Raw genomic sequence first — 15224 nt, forward strand, 5'->3', positions numbered from 1 at the left:
AGAAGAATAGTGTAAACTTTAAAGTTACTTACACAATGTGTATCTGATGAATAAAACTAATTATAATGGAAAGGATTATTATTGCCTCTTCCTTTGACATCAGTGTGTATTTTATAAACTCTAAATGTATTGTTTATTTAGTACTTATATGTCTGAAACCTAAAATAAACATTATGTGGTTGAAAACACTGAAAAGTTGTGATATATGAGCGCGCCTGTCTCTGGCTCAGCGCCAGCCAACGCGGGAAAGCCCATTTGAATTTAGCAGTTGATCACGTCATGTACTGACCGTTCTAATCACACCGGTGTGATCGTACGCTCCAGGGACCAGCCTAGACTGATCACACCGGTGTGATCGTACGTGCGAAAGGGTTAAATGACACACACATTTTTGTGTGTGTGTGTGAATCACATCAGACTGATGAAACAAAATTATTTTCCATGCCATTATTTTGTGGAGCACATCTTTTTATTTTATTTATTTTTTACTTTAAAAAATACCTACAGCTGACAAACAAGTCGCTGTTCATCACAGTGTTTTTGATTTTAAGCGTGTAGTTTTATTAGTAGCATTTACTGTAAATATAAGTTTATGTAGGCCTAGTAAAGTAGTTCAAAAGTTTGTTTCCACAACTCGCCCTCGTTTGTTGAGGTCCACTAAGGCCCAGCGCTGTCCGACCCGCTCACTCACTGCCATTCCCTCCGTCCATCATCCGCTCCGGCGGCTCAATAATTCATGCTTTGATTTGGGATGTGAATTAAAGACATCAGGAGTGCTGACACCAACTCCTCTGTCATCCCATCTCATGCTTTACTGATGTAGACTGATCTAGAGCCAGCAGTCCTTACAAAGTTTTACTTCACGATACTCCATATGCAGTACTTTTATCTAAATGTCAGTATTTTTGAGAAGGAAAGCCACACATATATTTTTGCCGCACAAGCCCTGAAAAGTGAAGCCAAAACGTCTCGATCGCCCCCCGGTGACTGGTCCTAGTATAGGTCATAAGCCCCGCCTCCCCGTGTTATTCAACGGGACTTGAGACCAACTAAACAATTTAATTACACTTCAAATATCTTTTTTCCGAAGGTGGTTTCTGTCATTTACTGTAGTTTTTATCACGCTGATGTAAATTCAAGTGTTTGTTTTAAAAATAAGTTTGTTTTTAGTTAGTTATTTGATGCTATAAAAACGGTGTTGTGACGTCATGATTGACAGCAGTGATTGACAGGTTCTCTGAGCGAAGTAGTCACTGAAGCACCAACAGACTTTTTTGGGGATCGGAGGACTGAGGAGATTGGAGCTTTAAATTTAATATAAAATTTTCTATAATTAATTATTTCACACCGAGAGTGAGGGCGGAGCGTTGATTTTGCGGCTTTACTTCCTGCTCACGACTGCGCAGGTCTGGTGCCGAGATCGCTACTGCGCAGACTCAAGCCCCAAGATGTCAGCGCCATATCGGGACACTGGCGGCTTCAGTTCTCACCAATGGAAGAGAGCGAAGGGACGTCGTCCATATTTTTTTTACAGTCTATGGTTTGAACGAATCGGTTGAGTGAATGATTCACTTACATTCATAAAGGCAGCGACTTGTTACGTTGATAAATAAATCAGTGCTTTTGAACTAATCATTTGAAATAATGATTCAGTCACTCCTTTCCATATACACATAACAGTAGTCAAAATTTGAAGTGGATCATTAAAGTTAATCAATGTTGTCATAAGACAAGAACAGATAATAAACGGGTATAAAACGGGTTTTATGTGTGTGTATATATATATATATATATATATATATATATATATATATATATATTAGGGGTGTAACGATACGCGTATTCGTATCGAACCGTTCGGTACGAGGCTTTCGGTTCGGTTTTCGGTACGCATTACGTACCGAACGTAATGGTCAATTGGACCATTTTTTTCTGCCGACCAAAATTTCGTTATTTCAAATGAAGGCGCGTCGCGGGTGGCAAGCGCGCTCATAGAGGCTGGCGCGACCACAACATCAACTGGCAAATGCAATGTAAGGAACGAAACTGAGCTACTGTTATTGTGTTTGTGTGGACCGTTTATCAGTTTTGACCTGTGAAGCGGGACTCGCGAGCCCCTATGCGCGAGCCTGATCAAGCAACACCACACAGCGCTTAGAGATCCAGACCAGTAAAGAATGCATTTGAATTTCAAATGCTTTTTGAATTCGCCACTGAAGTAATAACATCGCTGCGAGATCTAGTGAGAAACATGCACATTTCTCTGTTATTAACGGATCAAACAGCGCTGACGTGGAAACCAGGAAGAAACATCGTGCCATGAATGAACTGGCCGATGTCCACAGATCAGCAACATTCACCATGTAGTGTAGTAACACTAAATGCAAGGTATGGAAGTTTGTCAGGAATAGTGGGCTATAATGCTTTCAAGTAACATTATGTCTGTTTTATTTTGACATTATGAATACAATTGCTGCCCTCAAATGTTAATCTGAACTAAAATAAACCTGTGTTTATAACTAGCCTACTACTACAATATTACATTTCATTTTGTCCAAGGAGCTGTTTTGTTTTATATGCTCATAAGAAGAGTCAAGTATAGCTCCATTATTGCTCAGTAAAAAAAAAAAAAAAAAAAAAAAAATCATACTTTATGATGTTAGTTTCATTAAACAAAATAATAATTAAAAAAAATTTAATTCAAGGAAATTTCTCTGGCATTTATTTATTTTTGCTGTAGCCAATGGAAAACGTACCGAACCGTACCGAACCGTGACACAAGTGTATCGTATCGAACCGAACCGCGAATTTTGTGAACCGTTACACCCCTAATATATATATATATATATATATATATATATATATATATATACACACACGTGTGTGTGTGTGTGTGTGTGTGTGTGTGTGTGTGTGTGTGTGTGTGTGTGCACTATTTATTATCCTCTATTCCTGTATTGCTGTACAGGCACAGGAGTTCAAAGCCATCTTTTTCCTTCATTTGGTTTAAATGAGCAGTTATCATGTGGAGCTTGTCTATATTTGTGCTTGTCTCGGCAGCAGGAGAGACGTGTGTGTTTGACACTGAGGACCGAAGCTCTTAAAATCGTTCCCATCAGCAGCAGGCCGTCTGTATAGAGGTCCCGCTTCTGACAGATATTGGTGACACGGGCACTTAAGGGAAAATTACACGGCTGTTTCCACGGACAGCCAGCTGGGTCTGAGGTATCCGAGTCATTATGCTGCGCAGCGGCTCAGAGTCACGCCGCTGTTGTTGAATTACGCTAATAATTCTTCAGTGATACCGCGGAGAACTCTTGTTTTTGTCAACTTTAATAACCCTGTCTAAAAAGTCTGCGCTGGACACACACACGTCGTATGGAGACGTATGAGACTCATATTTCTAATATATTAGAAATGTTACATTTTATTACATTACATATACCTTTTATTTTTGCAATTGATTATGTTTTCGTTCAATTTGATACATAAAAAAAAAAAAAAAAGTAGTTGTATTTACAAATTATATTTTCTTTACATTTTATTATTTTTTTAATAATTTTTTTTTACTATTTGCGTTTTAAAAATACAAATTTTTACTTTAAAAAAGTATTTATATAACATTTTTCTTACAATTTATTCACGTTCTATTTTATATATAATTTATAACAAATTATATATTTCTTTACATTTTATTACATTCTTACGTTCTTTATATGTATTTTTATAATTTGCGTATTTTTTTTCTTTTTTACTTTAAAAAAGTATTATTTATATATATATATATATATATATATTACAATTTATTAACATTCTATTTTATATATCTTAAACAATTTTACTTAAAAAAAAAAATATTTTTTGATTTTATAATTTATAACGTTAAATTTTATATCGTTTTAAATTATTTTACATTTTATCATATTATTTCTAATATTATAAACTCTTTATTTTAAATTTTTACTTTAAGATTATTATGTGTTCATTTATTTATCTATATATCTAAAAAAAAAAATTTTTTTTTTTTTTTTTTACATTTTATAATATATTACTTCTACATTTCCTTAAATCTAAATCCGGATCTCAATAGTGTCTCAAACTGTGCGCAAATCGTCCTCACTGGACACACACGGATCGTATGGAGACGTATATGAGATTGCTAAAGCTAACATGTCATGTATAAACGCTAATGGACACGTTTTCTTAATCCTGCGAGCCCCATTCCTCAAGCGTCACACACCCGAGCGGACGCATGAATATCAAACTAGTTTCTCTCCCTCCTGTCCTGGTGTTTCTGGAGGGTCAGCAGTTTGAGGCGTCTTCACGTCTTCTCTTCTTCTTGCCCACTCAGCAAACGCGTGGGGTGAGATTTCTGTCTCCTGCTGTCAAGAGGAGGATTATATAGAGATGACGGCTGTGAACTGAAATAAACCCATTGTAGGACAGTTTGGAAGCGTTCCCGGTGTACATGTACAGCCACAGGGAGGAAAATCACAACTCATAATCTCTTCTTAATATGTCTATTGTTGTTCAAAGACAGAATTAGGGTTAGATGGCGATCAACTCGAGCCTTTGCTGAACATGTTCTTCTGTTTCAGATTTGCCACGTCAACAATGTTTGCTGTCAGAAATAATCTCAGAATGAGCTCAGAATGTCTTTCCTGCAAACGGAAATCCTTATGTTGCGTTCACACCGCACGCGAATTGAGTTCTGGAGCGAGTGATTTCCATGTTAAGTCAAGACGCGTTCACGCTCGTCTGGAGATCCTGCTAGACGCGTTTAGCGCGGCGCGAAAGAGGCTAATTGAGCGTCTGGTGCGATACGCGCAAGTGATTTTATTTGGTGCTTTTTGTGCATTCACGCGTTTGAAGCGAATTCGCGTTTGACGCCCGAGTTGAAAAATCTGAACTTTGGCGCCTGTTCGCACCGCGTTAACCAATCAGGAGCCTGCTTGCTGCTGTCACGTGGTGAAGTAAAAACAAAGCAAATCTTTTATCACATAAAAACTTGATTTCAAGATATGAGACATATTCATTTTGTATTGAATATGCTATTTATTCCAAATCTAAATCCAGATTATATGAAACATTATTCTAATGTAAAGACAACCAACATACTTCAGTGTATAAGATCATAGTTCGTGTCTGGACAGTGTTGTGTGAGAAGAAATAAAGCAAATCGCAGGACAGGTTAATTACTTTTGGAGGCTGGCTCCGTTTATCATCAAAACAAAAATAAATGACAGATTAGGTGGGTGAGGGCGAGGGTGATCCTTGCTCCGATGCGGGACAACCGGTCCTCAAACTCGGCGCGGGACATGCGGAATTACCGCTAAAAGCGCAGCTCCTGGAGCAAGTGGTGAAACTCGCCAAACTAGGAACGCCTCCGGAGGGTCTGGTGGACCAAGTACGGCGACGATGACCCCTACACCGCTGTTCTGCTCTCCAGAGCAAATACGAGCGGTGACTCTCTCGATGAATGCTCGATCAACATCAGCCATCTTGCAAATAGACAACGCCTAGCACTTGCCCCTCCCACAAGAAGTGGATTTCACCTCGAACACGCGTTCGAATATATTTGCTTCTATTTCGCTTCAAATGCTCGCTTTATACGCGCGTCCAATTCAAAATGTTCAAGCGTCCAACTAGACGCGAATTTGGCGCTCAATTCGCGTGTGGTGTGAACGCAAGCATTATAGAAAATATAAATAATAAAGTGAGACCGCTTCAATATCCCAGTTGTCTCTCTCGAACAGTGATGAGATTAGATGGAAAAAGAGAAAAAGAGCCTCTGGTCTCACCAAAGTCGAGTTATCTGTGGCATAACTTATAGAAAATAAAATAGAACTTCTCTTTAATATATTTAATGTTGTGATCAGATTGAGACTTACGATATATTTTCTTATATCATATCTATTGTTTTTGTTAAATTATATTGTAATATTTCTGATATTATATTATAAATTATTTTTATTTCACATTTTATTATACATTTATTGTATATGTAGTTTATTTATTTAGCATTTTTATTTTATATATTTTATTTTTTACATTTTATTTTTTTTATATTATATATAATATTTTTTTATTTTATAAATTTTTTACATTATGTAAAATTATTATTTAGCATTTTTTATATATTTAATTACATTATTCTTTTTATTTTACATAGTTTCTTTATGATTTTGCTTTTTTTAATTTATTTTTTATTAACATTTACATTTAACTTATTACATTATTTTGATATTTAATTTTTTACATTTTACTATAAATGTATGTTCTATTTTATATATATTTAATTATTTGACACTGTATTGTATTATCAGGGAAACATCTTGATGCTTGAGCAGTACAGTACGGTTTTCCATCACACATGACACTTGGAGTTTGTCCCGAGCTCAAGGTGACCCGGACGTTTCCCACAATCCTGCCGATGCGGCGATAGCGATCCGTTATTGATGAATGAACACGGACAAACCGAAATATAAAAGGAAAAATCACAGAATGTCACCAGTAAGGGCTGTGATGGATGGCATCAGGTCTGTTTCCAGGCGTTTCCCTGAGACCTGCACATGGCTCCTTCTTTTCAGACCCGTTTTATCCTGATAAACACACACTTGGTTGGACAATTTCAGCAAACCTCATTCATAAGGTTGCGTTTATACGACAATTATGTACTAAAAACGATCAAAACGATCCTCGTTATAGTGTCTATAGACACATTACATAATCTAAAATGTTTTATGTCCGATTTTTATTCTAAGGATGTTAATCTTGATGATACTGTGTTATTACTTTGTCTTCTGGAGAAATTTCATCTTCACACAACCAGAAACATTCACTTTAATCGCAATTTTAGAATGTTCTCCTCTGATATAAAGTCCCGTTTTACTTCAAGAAAATGTCAAATCCTTTGTACTCAAAGGCTTCGACAACATCTATCATCCTTGAGTCTGTTTTAAGGAATCTTTCATTTTTCATGATGACAATGTTATAGTGTTGATTTGTGAAAATACTTTCCGTATACCCCTTTATTTCTTGCTGTTAATATCTGTATCCTTTCATGTGCAAAAAAAAAAAAAAGTCTAATAACGTAATACGCATGTGCATGACGTCACCGTTTTCAGAGATTCACGTTTTTGTAGTTTACACGGAGATGTCGGCCGGAACGCTTAAAAAGTGCGTTTTTAGTTGAAAGCGGTGACGTGTAAACGGCCCCTAAGAGTTTGATTTCATGAAACCAGCATTTGTTTTTCATTATTTTATATTTCATTTATTATATAATTTTTTTTAGATAATTATATATTTATTTTACATTTTGTTTTAAATTCAGCATTTTTATTTTACTTTATTATATTTTTCATTTAATTTTTCATTATGTTTTTATGCTCGGTTTCATATTATTTAGCCATTTTATTTTACTTTTTTATTTACGTGATTTTTATTTAACATTTTATTATATATTTTATGCTCATTTTTTTAATTTTTTTTATTGGTTTATTACTTAGCCTTTTTATTTGACTTTATTTATATTATATATTATATTTTATTATATTTTTCATTTTCCCCTCAATTTTATTTTTGAATGTTACACTTCTCGTTCAAATCTTTATCTTGATAAACACCTGAATTTCCCCCGATTCTCTCTTAGCCCTCGGTACGGTTCGGTTTGAAGCCAACCACCTTCATTTCTCATCCGATTGTGGCCTCTAATTAGTTTTCGAGAGGCTTTTCGGGACAAATAATGACAAATCCGTGTGTTCGGCGCGTCACGACTCTAGCGGGGGTCAGTGAATAATGGGATCGGCTTCAGTCGTTTTCCTCGGAGGCTGAAATGAAAGCAAAAACACGCTGGCGTTTCCTCCCCGAGGAGCTGGTTAATGAAATGCAGTTTGTTTGGCCCTCGACACGGACTCTAACGGCAGTAAATGAGCGTCCCAGAGGCTCTGAGGCGCGTCACCGATTCGCTGAGGGTCATTATGAACGCGAGGAACAGCAGAATAAAAGGATGAGCGAGAGTCTTGCTCAAACACGCACAGGCTTGAGTTGCTGCCGTAATGGAAAACATGAAGCCGAACCTGAGGATCTGGCAACCGGCCTTGTTATTGGAAAAAAGAGGCCTGATTCCTCACGCCGCTCGTCTCTGAGTTGGTTCAGTCAAGCCGAGTTCAGAGTGAAGTCGTTGAGAGGGTTTAATGTCCTCTGTTTGTGTGACCTGTGATTTTCGGAGACCTGCTGGGGCACCATCTGCTCGAGCACGAATGCTGAACCCACCGGCGTATGAAATATAAAACACATAACATTAGGCTTTAACATCTCAACAGTGCCTCAAGGTCACATGGAGAGCTTTCCTCACAGTTCTCTTCTCGAGGTTCAGAAGGAGCAAAAGTCTCAATATGAGCTTTAACATTCGTCATCAAACTCTCAGACTCCTTCATGCGAATCACCCCAGATAAGATGATCGCATATCTTTATTAGTAGTATTAATATATTATTATTATTAAGATAACCATATACATTTAGGTAAATATTAACATTTATACACATTATAATTTAAAGCATATTTTTAGTAATTTTGTTTATTTATGTATTTAATAATGAAAAATGCAATTAATAAAGGAAAGCATGTTTATTAGTACTATGTATTTATTTATAATGACATAAAAATTATGATGAAATGAATAAAGTACTAATAATGAAATATGGGTTATAACATGCTTAGTATTTATATATTTAATAAATTAATTAAATGCTAATAATTAAACAATTTACAGCACGTTATATTATGAATTAATAAAAATACAATAATTTATCTTCATTTCAAAATATACTTCACTATATAAATAATTATTAGTAGTATTGAATGAATAAGTAAAATATGTATTATAACATTTTTAGCATTTTATTTATTAATTTCATTACAATAATAATTATGTGAATACAAAATTAATAACAATTGCACATTTTATTAGTAGTATTTGTTATGGGCAATTTTATTATATATATAATTAATATTATTAAATGAATGAATAAATAAATGAAATATGTATTAACTTTTTTTTAGCATTTTATTTATTCATTTCATTATAATAATAATAATCATGAATAAAAATACAAAAAAGAATAACAATATAATTGATAGCATATTTTACTAGTATTTTATTAAAAAATTTTTTAATGAATTATTATTATTAGTATTTTTGTTTGATTTCTTCTTCCATTATGACGTGTTCTCTGAGTGTTTGTCTCTGTTCAGTGAGTCTGATGAAGCCCTGATTGATTAAGTCCAGTTGATGAAGTGGCCGAGAGAGAGAGAGCGCCACACAGATCTTCACATCTTCCTCTCATTCATCATGACACTGAGACGCGTCCATTCAGCGCCAGCCACTTCTGTGCCCACCATCCATCTTTCCCCTCGTCTTCGTCCGATCGCTTTAATCACGCCGTCGCTGTTCAGCTTTAAGATAATCGTCTGCTGACATTTCGTATCCCGTGATCCCAGACTAGCGACAGCCTAACTCGTATTATTCATGAATGGTTGTTTGGTTTCCTCCAACAGTCGGCTAATGCTTCGTTAAAACGCCTCACTGACGGATAAAGACGACATTTACAACACACAGTTTTGCTGGTATCACCGTTTTGTAATCAGTTTCACCGTTACGCAGAATGTCAGGGTAATTATGGGAGTTTTGATTGGATTCGTTGAAACACTCATTCACTCTATCCTAATGGATGATTGACTTTCTAAAGCCTCCACATCATTAACATGATTAACACCGTACTGAAACACCTGCTATATGTGGTTTTCATGTCCTTTGCCCTCTTAGTCTTTTCTGGAAATATGACTTTTTATAGCATATCATATATCCGAAATATTCCATTTTTGAAGAGAAATCTTTGACTTATTTCACTCAGGGTTATTTTAGTTAACTGGGCCTAAAACCATTAAAAAAAGATTTTTTTGTTGTTGTTTGAAATAAAATAAATATAAAATATATAAAAACATATTTTATTTCAGCTAGTTGACATGGCAATATTTCTCTTTTTCATTTAGTTTAACTTGATCTACTTAAACTAAAACTGAAATAAAAATGGTATAGACATATTTTATAAAAACAAAAACTTGAAACTTGTTTTATAAAAATGACAAACACAACAAAATGACTGAAAGTTTAAAATAAAAACGAAAAATATAAAACTAACTCAAAATATTATAACACTGATTTCACTTTTATATGGTTATATTGTTAATGTTTTATATTTACATTGATATTTCAAAATAATTACTCTAACGCATGCTTACTTAATATTTTGTATGATGGTTTAAAGAAAATGTATCTGTGTGTCATTTGTATTAATATTCCTAATACATTTATTTATATGGATATAAATTGAAATGGTTCAAATATTTAATAATACATTATTTTTCAGTTTAGATTAATATGCATTTAAAAACATGTTTTTGTGTGTTAATTTAAATAGTGTTACTTACAAGTAATAAATAGTATATAAAACATGCCTTGATTATTTCTTACTTGAGTTTTTTTTCTTCAGAACTTCCAAAAAACTAAACATGAAAAATGTACTTATTTTATATATTTTGTGTTAAGATTCAGTAGACAGTCTTTTAAGGTAAAAAGCATATAATCTTGCTTCACTTTGAGGTTTTGGCTAGGAACAGTTAATAGTCATGCCACTAGGCTGAATTAAATGTTGAATATGTGTATGTTGTGTGTTAACAGGTTGAAGTACAACAGACCAGAGGCCAAACACACTGCAGCGAAGGCGTCATTTCCTTGACTCTGTGCTGTCCGCCTACATCTGATCCCAACCCGATCGATAGTACCAACCTTGCAAGACGTTTCTGTGTGAGAAAACGCGTTCAGAGGCAAGCAAGAAGGAGCAGATCATCCGATTTACCAACCTAATGGACAGACAGCAGCTCACTAATCAAACTGGCTCTGAAAACGGCTCATTTAATGCTCGCAGCGGTTCGCATGTTGATCTAGTGCCCTGCTGATCCGATAAGGTGCCTGAAATTCTTCTGTCTGCCACTTTCTGCACAAGCCAGAAATGAGAAACTTGCCGTCGGTGCAAATTTTGCTTTAGTGTAAAGTGGCGCCCAACGTGGGGCACAACACCTGCATACCGCGTCCCATCTGGATCCAATTAGCCCTAGCCCTGCAGCGAAGAGCCACGAGGAACGAGTGTGTGACTCGAGTCCCTGCACGCGCTGCTGTTTTTATCCACCGTGGCAGCCTGTTGTGTCATGTCCCATCGACTTGCGCCGTGCCACTTGAGGGTCAGATCAGATGTGACAGGTCTGAAATAAACAGGCCTGTCGTTTTGAGCAGCGAAGTCCCGGATTGCTCCACTTGTGTCAGTTTGCGTGTCCGTCACGCGGGCAGAAGTGTCGGGAGGGTTGACTTTGGCCTCGGTTGTCCACATCGAGGTCACTGTACCAATCTGGCCAACCTCTCAGTCCAACCCACCCTCCAGACAGCTTGCAAGTTCTGCCGTCGCCCTCCTTGGAGGATGAGCGATGTGTCCACACTGGACTATGAGCTGCTTTTGCCGGGGCCTTCGTTCGCTGGGGTTCCCAGCAGCCCACCTTTTGGAGGAGACTCCGAGCAAAGGACGGCCTTCGCGTTCGTTGGTCTCCTGATGCTGTTTTTGATTTTCCTGTTGGTGCGTTGCTTCCGGATATTGCTGGATCCCTACAGCCGAATGCCCTCTTCCTCTTGGACCGATCATAAAGACGGCTTCGAGCGGGGCCAGTTTGACTATGCCTTGGTGTAGTCACATGACCGAGAGAGCCTTAGCCCAACCTGTAGCTCATGGCGCCGACTACGCCAAAGGCAAAGCACCTTGAAAGTCGCGCATACCAATTGCGTCAATGTACGCTACTTTCCCAACACATCTTAATTAACAGGGTCGTCCATTTCTTCCGCTGTAGCTACATCCTCAGGACGGTCTACAACGAATGCACGCGGAGCATGAAGTCAGTGGTTCAAGGTGCCCAACACGACACTCACTGTGAACTGTTACTACCCTACACAAAGTCGACGACTGTACATATTTCATTGTTGATGTAGATATATCTTAATTGTAAAAGATGATGAATCTTCTCAATGGACCTTAGTAGGTGGCATATTTAATTTAACACAACTGAAAATAAGGATAGATGATGCACCATCGATCGTTCAGCCAATGAAACATTGATCAAAATTTATTTACAAGTACAAATAGGGAATTCAGTAACACTTTTGTGTTAAGAGGAACTTTAATAGTTTAAAAAAAAAAATATACCAACGCATTTCGGCTTAATAGCCTTCCTCAGGGTGCACAACAGACACAATGCATGAAGATTTTAAAACATCTACATTTCGAGTTACTCACACGAAGAAAGTTAAAAACAGTTTACAAGCTCCACTCAAGCCGTCACTCTAATAGGTGAAAAAGGTTAATTATCAAAATGAAACAGTCACCCAATCAGAACACATCCTCATCAAGTTTGCATGTTTTACCCATTTCTACATTATAAAAAATTGAGTCATCAAATAACAAGGTCACATCTTCCATAAAAAAAATAAAAAAAGATTCATACAATAAACATCACAGAAACTTAAAGACAAAAGTACTCATTCATACCTTCAAAGCCTCTTTAGTTTTTTCCTCACATAATCAGTGTTTCCATTTCTTGTACTGTTTTATCTTTTCAATACCAAGAAAGAAAAAAGATGATATTTTATGGTTACACTCACAAAAAAGTCTTGCAACAGGACTCTTTCGATCCTTTCCATTTATTGCACTTCTATGTTCTCTTATCCTCTCTTTTAATGAACAAGATTTTCACATTGAATCATAAATCAAATTTTTTGTCTTACATGTTATAAAACTCTTTATATATATATATATATATATATATATATATATAGGACTCTTATTTCCAAGATGATTAAAAAACGTAACATTATTATAATTTTTTTGTAAATTGATGATTACCACATTTGAAATGACCAAATAGAGTTTGACCTAGAGTTATTTTGTGATGTTTGTTTTGTAGGACAGGCTTTTACAGCTCTATTTTTTATATTACTGGCCCTTTTATAAACAATTACTGGTACCTTATTAAATGTCCCATTTAGTTTTGGATCATCTTTAAGAACACACCAATTCTTTAATACAATATCTTTAATATTAGTTGTTCTATGAGTATATGCAGTGCAGAAAATAAGATCTGGATTGACTTGAGATATTTTGATAGAATTCACAAGCATATCTCGACTGGCAACTGGTTGATAACTGTTGGTGTGTAAAAGTGTATTTCTGTCTGTAGGTTTATATGTATAAACATAACTATGTATTTAGAAAAAAAATCCAGTGGACAAAAAAAAAAAAATGAAACCTAAAAAAAAATTGTAAAAAACGAAATTGTGTTAAATTTTTTTACGATTACATGATTTAGGAACGTGAGACCTGTTGAGCCATAAGTTTTTATGAAATTTGTTCATGAATCGAACAATTGAAAAGTTTAACGAACAATTTACACCGAAATCTGTCGCTAAATTGTTAATCACTGCATTTGAATGAAGAAATTGCGCAAGAAGCGGATTTGCAAACAATTTACACTTTGTTCTACTCGTGTTTTATAAACCATTTCCACCTTCACAGCCTCATTTTTTGTTTGTGTCAAATAAAATATGCCATCTACCCTGATTATGGTCCATTAAGTATGATTTTTGTCTATTTAGCATGATCTTGTGCTAAAAACATCTTCAGCGTTGTTGGAAAGCCCTAGGATTGTCCAACATACCTGCTGCCTTCGACAGATCCACTCTAAACTCTGTGCTTTATATTTCCTGAGGATTTGGAACAAAAAAAACCCCTTTAAGACTCCAGAACTGAGTGTCAATCCTTGTATTGCCTTTTAGACTCTTTCCTGTCCTTTGTCTTCTTTGACTAGATGTATATAAGCCATATGTTCTCGTATCTCTAAGGTGTTCGTGTCTTTGGTTGTTTGTTTGCCAATCTGCCGAGCTCTCTGAATCTGTCGTGAGCTAAGAGAGCGTTAGAAACTAGTGAAAGCTTTATTTTTATATCCTGACTCAAGATTTGGAGTTCCCTTTTTGCTAACGTGTCATCTCGAATTTGTTTCTGTCATTTGGACTTGATGTGCAAAGAGTGCTAATGTGCCAGGAAACGGATGAGCCTGCATTTGCTTTGTGAGTTTTGTAAGTAGATTGGATATTTTCCTAATTCCTTTTTGTCTGAAATAAAAACTGAGTTTATTCACTTAAGGCTTTCTGTATCTTCAGGACAAAGTGTGCCGAAGTGCCTTCCACTCCCCGGAGATCAATAAGCCATTTCTACTCCGATGCACTCGCTGAATCTCTTCAACTTGGCTAAAAATGGCTTTTGCACGCAGAGAACAGAAAGACAAAAGGTTTAAAAATATAACCCATGTTTTATTGCCATTTGTTGTTTCATACAGATGTTTACGAACATTGTGCGGATCACTCGGATCTGACAGATGGATGCATCCAATCGAAAACAGTATAAAAACAATGCATTTTGAATTACTCATTAGCAGTGTTCTGGGTGCTCAGGTTTCTCCGTCATGGATCTTTATGGCTCAAAAAATTCATACAGACGCCGTTATCAATGCAACTTAGAGATTTATCAGAACTGACATTTATCCTGAGCGACCTGGTCCACTTTCTTTGGTCTGAAGTTTGTAACTCAACACCAGCTTGATGACTATTTCAAGTTTGCTGTTGATTTTTGACATACAGTACAGTCACGCACATTCGCTCTTTTACATGTAGTGGCATCAATAAAAACAGAAAAGATATGTAAAGTATACAAAGTTCCCATGTTAGACAAATGGTTATGCATAAATATAGCTCAGGCTGTCATACAGTGCAGTTACTTTGATGTTCAAGAAACTATTTCATCATTCTAGCACCAGAACTTGTATATGTCCAAATTACTTGTTTAAATCAAATGTCCTGAAGATTAAATTCAGGGCACAGCCTTTGAAAACAGTCCAATGTTGCTGATCGTCGCAGTAAACAACAGTATTATTCAAATTATGCGTTCAGATGATCGATGGACAGGCTCATGTAAACAGTGACGTCTGTCACGTAGTGCTCAGTGACAGTTAATTAAGGACGCTGTGATCATTAATTGTCCGTCTTCAGAGGAAAAACAAAGTCAACAGC

The 15224-nt window shown here is 36.0% G+C and overlaps 1 protein-coding gene across 1 annotated transcript; it reads left to right on the plus strand.

Annotated features, from left to right (window-relative positions):
- Positions 1–10660: 10660 nt before the first annotated feature.
- Positions 10661–12900, plus strand: LOC309476331 (cortexin-1-like). Its single transcript, XM_082139626.1, has one exon. The coding sequence runs from the start codon at positions 11536–11538 to the stop codon at positions 11797–11799; it is 264 nt and encodes an 87-aa protein (XP_081995752.1). The 5' UTR covers positions 10661–11535; the 3' UTR covers positions 11800–12900.
- The last annotated feature ends 2324 nt before the right edge of the window (positions 12901–15224 follow it).

Source organism: Leuciscus leuciscus, assembly GCF_965113295.1.
Source record: "Leuciscus leuciscus genome assembly, chromosome: 15".
In the NCBI taxonomy this organism is placed as follows: Eukaryota; Metazoa; Chordata; class Actinopteri; order Cypriniformes; family Leuciscidae; genus Leuciscus; species Leuciscus leuciscus.

Excerpts from the sequence above, each read along its gene's own strand:
- LOC309476331 (XM_082139626.1), top strand. The coding sequence starts at position 11,536 with ATGAGCGATGTGTCCACACTGGACTATGAGCTGCTTTTGCCGGGGCCT.